We start from the raw sequence: 9,668 nt of genomic DNA, 5'->3' as shown, positions 1-9,668 counted from the left end.
GTGCCAATACCTGCTAAAATTTCCTATAAAACTCCTAAAATGCTGAAAAATAAATTTGATAGCACTTTAGCCCTAAAGATAAGAACACAAAGGAAGGTAACTCCTTTCCCATTTTCTGTGATATTTTGACTAAATATAAAGACAAAACAAAAGTAGGTCAAGGGAAAACACCCTTCTCACCGAGGGGCCTTCCCCGATGTGAATGTGTGTCTTCTGCTTGGCTTCACACAGCTGCCTCAGATGTAAAATCACAAGTTCATTTTCCTCCTGGTCATTGACTGGCTTCATTTTCTGTGGAACAGACAAACCAAGAGCACACTATGGCAGACAAGCATAAATAAAGCTAAGCATTCCATTGCTCTTAGGAGCAAAAGTAACCGTGGCATTCTAGAGACTATCAAGTAATACCATAGGATATATATCTTTACCTTCAGATAGAGAAATGAGAAAAGGAACTTAGGAAAACAAGATCCAATTCTCATCCCTTATATCTTATTTGTAAGAATGGTCAGTAATGTTACCTGAACTCGTTCAAAGATGTCAGCTTGCTCGTTATCTGTCAGTGATGAGAGGTGCCTCTGGATGACCAGCTTGGCTCTTGGGGGGTAGAGACCTGAGGGGAATGATAGGATAAGTATTAAACAGAGTGTAGATTCAGAGATTGAAGAAGATATAACACATTGCTGTTTGTCCCTTCACCAACAGGCTCTGAAGTTAAATCTTCTCAAGGAGATGTGTTCCTGCCTACAACAAACCTTGGCTGGAATATTACAGTGAAATGATTAAAACATAATGGTGGGGTAACCGGTTAGCTCAGTTGGTTAGAGCATGGTGCTGATAACACCAAGGTTGCCGGTTCGATCCCCGCATGGGCCACTGTGAGCTGCGCCCTCCCTAAAAGAGTCAACTATGCCATTGTAGCATGAAAGCAATGTGTAACCAATGCCCATGGCTGTACCCCGATAAAATTAAAAAAAAATCATAATGTATAACCTCATCACCAAAATCAATGGCCCCTTGTCAGTGATCCTGAAGCCATTTGTACATCCCTGTGATCACATACAGACACAGCAGGCACTAAAATCTATTTTGATGGTGTGACGCCACTCACTATCATAGCTGATTATCTGCTGGCAAAGTCTACATAAGAGGTACCTTAGGCACATATTCTGAAACTGATTCATGTGATTGTTTTTGTTTTATTTTATGTTGTTTATTCCAGTATCTCATTAACATGCCCAGGAGGATAAAAGATTTAAAAGGGGAGAAGCCAAGAGGCGAGTTATTTGAAATATGTAATGAAATCCATAGCCCAGTAGTCTCTTGAGTCCTTTATTTCAGTAGAAAAACTGGAAACAGCTGGAGTTTATTTTCCAATTATACAAGCCCCCTCCACCACCGTGAGTCTGACTTCACCTCCTGCTTCTCCGTTTTGGAATAACTGATTAGTGAATTAGTGATACTGACAGGCAACTATATACATAATGTAAAGCGAGGGAAGCTTAAGTTTCAGAGTCCCTTCAAGATCTTGGGAGGGGCCCTGCTAATTCTGGATTCATAATTTGTCTTCTTTTTCTTTAGAAAGGTCTCTAAAACTACAAGCACGTCTGATGCCACAAAATTGAGGTCTAGCCCTATACACACGTACATATAAACGGAGTCCTTCCCGTCTGCTAACGCTCCCTATGGTCTTAGCCCAGCTTCTGATACACTCCTTGTATAAAAGTTTAAAACATCTTTTCTATAATAGAAAACAATAGTTTAAAACACACCTACAATGTAGCTTTAAAAAAGAAAGACAAAGTTCCTTCTTTACTCCTAAGTGTTTAGCTTTGTCTACATAAAAATACCTTATTTCTGTAGCAGGAAGTTTGAAAACTAAAAATTCAAAGAGGAAAATAGTACTTATCATTATTCTGTTAACATTTGGGGCATGTTTGCTGCCAGTTTTTTTCCCTTAAATATATGTATTTATATATGTACAAATATATGTGTGTGTGTGTGTGTGTGTGCGCTTTACATTTTATTATTCAAGTAATATAATAAGTTCTACATTTTAGAAATATTAGAACATTATAGAGCTAAATTTACCTTTGATAGATGCTAGACTCAGGGGACAAAGACATGAGAAAAAGATATTTGTGTAGATTCAAACTATCTTCACTAAAATATTTAATTCCAGAGAGTACGATAGTAATTTTACAGTGGAAAACTCCTGAGAACACCCTGACCGGGTGAGAAGGCCAACATGACCAGTAATAAAAGTGATCAATCCCATGAGCCCAGGATAAGGAGGCAGCGCCATCCTATAATGCTCTTGGCAGGGAGGAGGGACCAATGTGAGAAGACATCAGACAGGCCTAACTGAAGACCATTCAGCAAAGTAACTGAGCAACACTCCTTGGGGGTGTTAAGGTCATGAGAGACAAGGAAACACTGAGGGAGACTTGCTGACTGCGGGCGACCAGGGTGAAATAACGACGACGTACAACGGAGGATCCTGACTGGAATCCTGCAACAACAATAAAACCAAAGGACATGAGTGAAAAAAATGCTGACGATCAAGTGAAGGGTCTAGCTTGGATAATAATATTGTACCAGTGTTAACATCCTGTTCTGATCCCTGCACCGGGCTATAGAAGATGTTAACAATGGGGAAAGAATATTTGGAAAATCTCTGGAACTTTTCTGTAAATCTAAAAGTAGACCAAATTAAAAAAAAAATTTTAAAGAAATATAGGGTATTTTTAATTTATTTTATGCTATTTTTTATATTATTTTTCCAGACATGGCATCAAAGTATATGTGTTATTCAGCAAATTATTTTTTCACTTAATAATATAATTTTAAGATGGATCTAAGTTGATAAAAAGTAGAAATTCATTCCCATTCATTGTTCCATTATATGAACAAACTTAAATTATGCTACTGATGGACATTTAGGTTGTTTCCAATTCTCTGTTATTCACAACCAATACAGGCTTGTAAATGTCACCTTCTGAACCTATGTAAGAGTTTCTCTTATGAAGACATGGAATTTCTAGTTAGCAGGGTATGTGCAATTTTAGGGTAGTGAGTTTCTATTAATTGTCCCCCCAAATGGTTATACTAATTTACATTCCCATCAGTATCACATATGTGTATCAATATCCCTACAATTTCACCAACAGTCAACCTGATGAGTATCTCACTGTCGTTTTCATTTTCATGTCTGACATGTAGTGAGGTTAAGCATCTTCACATTTTTATTATTGGATCTTTTCATTTCCTTTTCAGAGAAAGGTTTTTTAATATGATTTGCATAATTTCCTATTGGTGGTTTTATCTTGTTCTAATAGATAATAAGAGTTCTTACAAATTGTGAATACCAATGTTATCTCCTCATCTGTCATTTATCATTTAACTTCCAAGGAAGTAGTGGTTATATAAAAACTTTAAATTTGTATAAAATTTAATCTGTCAATATCTTCTTTCAAATGTTTGAAAATAATGTGCATTCTGTAAAGTTATAGTTACAAATTTTAAAATCTAACTATTACATTTAAATAGTCCTTGATCACATAGTTGAATAGATATTCAATAAACACTGTTATTTATCATCAATTTTGCCATGTGCCTATGATTCTGCTGCTTATTGAATAGAAATCGCAATTGGCATTGACAAGGACGAGGCCATTCCCTCCTTTGTTCTGAGATGTGCCCCTCCCACCCATCATAACACCTGTCATACTGAATTGCATTGATATGCTCACATTCCTGTCCTCCACTCTAGACTGTGAACTTTCTGAAGGCACAGTCCACATCTCAATCACTTCTGGATTCCCAGTGCCAACCATATTGCCTGGCACATAGCAGATGCTCAGCAAGTATTTATTAAATTGTGTTTCCCCTTTCCTGCAGTAGTTTTTAACTTTCTTTGTTAGTAAGAAATAACACAAAGAAAGGGGAGGTGAGTCAGAGAGTCACCACTCCCTCATGGGCCCTCACCAAAACACACTTTTTTAAACCTGTTCTTTGATATCACATCAATTATCTCCATCATTTTCAAATGTCCTTCAAAAGCCACCTAAGTTTCACTCCAGTTCTAAACTTTTAGGGAAAATGCATACATGTCAAGTCAGAAGGGGAAGAAAAGAAAGGCTTAAATAAAGAGTTGACATTCTGAGATGGTTTTGCCTTTCTTCATTCATTTAATAAATATTTGGTCAGTTCCCACTATGTACCTATGTACACAGTGCAGTCCGCAGAACTGTGGGAAATGCAAGCCCCTTCCTTAAGTCAGCCTTCAGGAAAAAAAAAATTAAAAATTAAAAAGAAAGACAAAGAAACGGGGGATGCGGGGGAAGGCAAAGCACCTAGGAGAGACGGACAGCACAAATCTGACTGGACGTGAGAATTGACTTTTTGGGCTCTTGTTCACCTCGAAACAAAGAACCATTCAATGACAGTAGCGACTTTCTCAGTTCTCAAACGCCAAAGCAAACTCCTCTTTTGCCAAGGCCCAGTTATACTGTACCTTCTATCCTTTCACAGAGCTTATGCAAAGAGTGCATAGGGCAGGCCTCGCACAGCTTAATCTGGGTCTTGGCACTCTGCAGGGCCGCTGCCGTGCTGAAAGCCTGTTTCAGAGTCAGCATTACCTCATCGACCTACAAGAAGAAACAAAACTCAGGTCTATAAAAGTTTGCATTCATGGTAACATATTAAAATCCCAACAGCCATGTGAGACCTTGTTTATGCTGACTAAATAATAAATAATGGAATCTAGATGACGACAGAATTGGTAGAGAGAAAATATTGTCATGAAGTTAGACTTTGAATGATATATGTAATTGAAAGCTGGATGAAATAAGACCATTTTAATGTGTGTAATATAATACCGAGCTGTTACTTGTTTGCTATTTTTGAATCCCACTAAGTGTTATGCTATTACAGACAGTTTAATTGATAGTCAACCAGGGCCCCGTTTAATTAAGTAGTTTATCAGAAAAAGATCACCAGAAGTTTTGTCTGCAATATATAGGGAGCAACAAAATAGGTTTACTATTCAATTGTGTTACTAGGCATCCTACTTACTTTATCCTTCGGGATCCTTTTTAATGTGAAAAACAAAATGTATTTAAGGAAAGTTTTGGGGGGAAATGAATTCAATTTAAATAATGTTGCTGGTCTTATCTCTACGGCTTCTCATTTATTATCATTTGGCTTCTGGCTCGTGCCACTGAGACGTTCTGGCATCATGTTCTCTAACAGCCCTGTCTCACACTAAGCCAACATCCTGAACACTGCCAGCTACTTTCTTCCTTGCTCTTCCAGTGACTCAATCAGTAAGTTTGAATCTAGCATTCTAGTTTCCTGGTTGCTTCTTCCAGGTCCAACTACCAGTTCATCCTCATGTACTATTGAACTGACCTCAGGCCATGTCTCCTTCTCCATGACACAAACATCAGTGTAAGGAGTGGTTTTCCCACCCACTGTAGAGCTGATATCAAAGTCTAAAATCTGCACGGAGAGCTAGGGAGTACTAAAAGCCTCAACAGAACTAGCTTAGGTATTCAAAACCATTCCCCATGCTTGTAAACCAGTTTGTTTTTGTTTTGTTTTGTTTTGAATTAAAGTTTTTGGGGGTGACAATTGTTAGCAAAGTTACATAGATTTCAGGCGTACAAATCTGTAATACATCATCTATATATCACATTGTGTGTTCACCACCCAGAGTCAGTTCTCTTTCCATCGCCATATATATTAATACTCCGTTTCCCCGTCCCCTATGGCATGGATTAAGATAACCTAATATTTAAAGGATTTAATCTACGTATACTTCCAATTTGAGTGTATGAGAAGCCTAGAACAAAAAGAGACTTTATTCTTCTAATATTACCAAAAGGAGAGATCAAATACTCAGCAGCCAGTCATTATTCAATTATGTTTTAGTATATTAACAACTTTTAAAAGGCTTCTGAATAATTTCACATCACTCCATGAATAAAAATGAATTATTCATAAAATGTGTTCTTTTATAATTTAAAAGTAAAGTCTTCTAATTCTAGAAAATAAAAGCACTACAGGTTTAATGCCTTTGCATTTTTATTTCATTTGCCTTGTTATGTATGCAAAACCAATTTTAATTACTTATGCAGGTGTATATTTCTGTTTTCTTGCTTCTCGTTTATTTAAGGCACTGAAGGGCTTACCCATCTGCTTAGTTTTCATGTAGGCTTATTATTTGTTACTTAGTAGTTCTGCCTTGTGAAAGGCTTCCAATGGAAATACTAAACTTTCATATTTTTTTAATCTTTTTCTAGATACAAACAAAAAGCCATTTCAATGGTGTCTGAAATGTGGCTACCCATTTCTCGCAGCCACAAAGATTACTAAAAACTTTGACTTCTGAAATTTTCAACATTTTACCTTTTTTTAAATCCACCATTTTTTCCCCAGATGGCCTATATATACTATTATGGGAGCAGAGCAACTACAAGTTCAAATTAGTGTACTATGAATAACTTAATTGTTTTAGTCTAGATACAACAACAAAAAAATTATAGGTCATGTCAAAAGGTTAGAAGTAAAGAAATGGGTAAAGATAAATCAATCATATGCAAACCAAAAGGAAGTATGTATGTTTATCGTTACCATCAGGCAAAAGTAAATTTCCAGTGAAAAGTATGAGATGGGGCAAAGATAGCTAATTTGTGACACTTAAGGGAAAATCTATAATGAAGATAATGCTCATAAACATTTATACACCAAACTCAGGTATTTTATAGCATTTCAGAATAAGTCTAGTAATCACAGAATGTGTAAGAACTTCCAAAGATTATCTAGTCTAATTCTCTGGAAAAATCTAAACCTGGGTCTTGGTAGCCTGAGTCTTCCCCACCCTCTCCAGCCCCACAGATACTGTTTTCTACATCTGTGGAGTTTGACTGTTTCCTTGTCTATAAGTAGTAACTCCCATTTTTTTTCACACCTTTTAAACCAATTTTGGAGAAAGCAGAAATGATATTTTCTACAAATTTCAAGGGTTGGTTAAATAAAATTAAGCTACCTGCCTACAGCTAATTTAAAAAATAAGGAAGGAAGGAAGGAAGGAAGGAAGGAAGGAAGGAAGGAAGGAAGGAAGGAAGGCAGACTGAGCACCTGAACTTCCTGAGTAACCCTCTATGGCCCATCAGAACACTATACTATTGGGTTGTCGGAAAAGTCATGACATATTTTTTCTATGTTTTTCGTTGTAAAAATGTGTCACGAATTTTCCAACAACCCAATATTTACCAATTCATAGCAACTGCTACCAAGAAGGAAAAGAAAATGCTAGTTGTGTATTCTTTGTTCTCAGGGAAGTCAGCACGTGTGGTTTTGCAATGCTTTGTCTCCCACAACTGCCAAGCCACATCAATCATAACACTGCTTAGACCTGTAATATTTAATTGACTGTTTTGTTCCATATGTCAGCTGCTTGAGCCATCCTCTATTATGCAGGAAATTTACATTTAACTTTTCTTCTAGCTTGCAGTTCTGATGCCTCACTATTCGGTTAAGATGCCTTCTGACAAAAGTAGAATAAACAGGGTTTCAAAAATTCTAGCACGGGCCTGTTTTTAAAAATAACAGTGCCAAACTGAGATTCTGATCCAGCTTCAATGTGATGGGACGACATTCTCAGCCAGTCTAGTCTGTTGCCTTAGTCACAGAGCTTCTTAAGGTGGAAAAATGCAGCACATTCCCAGGCTTTCTGCTCTGAATCCCTGTTTCCAAAACTCACTCTACATGCATGGGGGTAAAATGAGTAAACTAAATACTACAAACAAAACATGTAAAAGGGTTGCAAATAAGTTTTCACATGGTATTCCTTTTACTATAGATTATCCAGTAAGCAGAGATTAAGCAGCACCCAGAAAATGATTGCATGAAGTTAAGAGTGATGCACTCCATCACTCAAAATACACTTCACAAGCACTTGTTATCCTAGAAACGCTGGGAGATGCGACAAGAACACAAATGGTCCTAACCTCTGGGATTCACAATCTAATGGAGTAGAAAGCTGTGAACAAATAAGTGTGAGGATTTGCAGGAACTGTTAGAGACCTATGAATAAAGTGTATAGCAACAGCACTGAAGACAGAGCAACTAAAGTACTCAATCCTGAGAAAGAGGCATGACTAGGATGTGATATTTAAGCGAGGTCCTAAAAAGTACATAGTAGCCAACAGGTCACAGTACAACAAGAGCAGGCCTGCTTCACAGCCAATGAAACAGTAGGAAAGAGAATGTGAAAGAAGATAATGAAAGCACGGCACAAACTCCATCATAAGTGTTGGGGCGGATTCCTGGGGCCCACACGGTCGCCTTCCCCAACTGACAGTATACAACCAGTGAGTCCTAGCCCTCGCCTCCTCTGACAGGCAGACTCCTCCCTCCAAGTGAGAACCAACAGTGACCTCTGAATTTCAGCTGCACTTCTGTGAGTCCCAGCCACTCTCTTAAATCCTTGATCTCATGCGTCCCAGGCACAAATCATTTGTTGATTCAATAGCAAAGCAAAAAAAAGCAACACCACACCAGTCACCACACCAGCCTCTGAGGTCCAGCCTAGACAACAGCTTAGGGGACAGGACAGCACGTGTGAGGACACAGTCATGAAAGGGTGAGGCATTCTGGTGGGGATTGGAAAAGAAATAAGGAAGCCCTTCTGCCATGCTAGACAATCCAGACTTTTGTCCCTTAACAAGGAGGCATACCCTGGTTTCGGGTGAGGACGTTTTATGAGAAAGAAAGGTGTTGCATCACGTACGAAGTGGACAGATGGCAGATCAAATCAGTGGCAATGAGACTAGTTAGGACACTGATGTAATAGTCGAAGAAGATAAATGCCCTGACTCAGAGTGTACACGGAGAGAAAAAGGAGGAGAGATGGACATAAGGGGCATTTCTATCTTGCATTAATAAGATTTGATTAACAATGGATATGGAAGGTAAAAGAGAATGAGTTATGGTTTCTAAATTGGGAAGTTGGGTAAATAGAGCTGCCAAAATAAAATATGGGATATATGACAGGTTTGGGGAAGGTAGGGGAGTAAAGAATCTAGACCATGGTGGGAGAATCGGCCTCAGACAGGAAGGGGGACAGAGGAGGGAAGGAGTGAGGGGTGAGCTGGGCAGGGGCTGGGTGAGGAGTGGGCAAGAGTGGTAGATTATCCTACATTATCATTCTCTACCTAACTCTTAGTTGGTTGGCTTTTTCCACTGTTGGGTCATTAGTTCTCTTGGGCTTTCTCTCTTGCTCTTCCCCCTGGGTGCTCAATGGCTTTTATGCCTTCAACTATCATTTACATAATAACAACACTCAAATATCTATCTCGAGTCCTGAACTGAAAAGATTACACAGTGATCACCTGGATATCAACATGTGAATTTTTCAAAAATACGGTTAATTATTTAGAGTGAGAACAAAACTCAAATGGAACTCCCTTGAGAAAGAAACTGTTAGTGATAAAACTACTATATTCCCTGGAGGAAAAGGTTGAGACCCAGAGGGCACTATTCAGGAAGTGCCTTTTGTACCAATTCACCCCCATTTATCATTATTCCTAAACTCATTGTCAACACTGGGAATATGGAAGGAAAGTTATTCAGGAAAGATGGCAGCATGCAGCAAGGCAATA

The 9,668-nt window shown here is 38.2% G+C and overlaps 1 protein-coding gene across 5 annotated transcripts in view; it reads right to left on the bottom strand.

Annotated features, from left to right (window-relative positions):
- Nucleotides 1-9,668, bottom strand: part of TBC1D4 (TBC1 domain family member 4) — a 182,717-nt gene that overhangs the window by 60,820 nt on the left and 112,229 nt on the right. For all 5 annotated transcript variants that reach the window (XM_019628687.1, XM_019628688.1, XM_019628689.1 and 2 more), the window contains exons 5-7: nt 4,517-4,649; nt 522-613; nt 181-291 (exon numbers count right to left, since the gene is read on the bottom strand). In XM_019628687.1, the coding sequence (XP_019484232.1) occupies nt 181-291; nt 522-613; nt 4,517-4,649 (336 nt within the window). The remainder of the gene's footprint in view (nt 1-180; nt 292-521; nt 614-4,516; nt 4,650-9,668) is intronic.

Source organism: Hipposideros armiger, unplaced genomic scaffold (assembly GCF_001890085.2).
Source record: "Hipposideros armiger isolate ML-2016 unplaced genomic scaffold, ASM189008v1 scaffold_806, whole genome shotgun sequence".
Taxonomy (NCBI): domain Eukaryota; kingdom Metazoa; phylum Chordata; class Mammalia; order Chiroptera; family Hipposideridae; genus Hipposideros; species Hipposideros armiger.
This window is presented reverse-complemented; position numbering and strand designations above follow the sequence as displayed.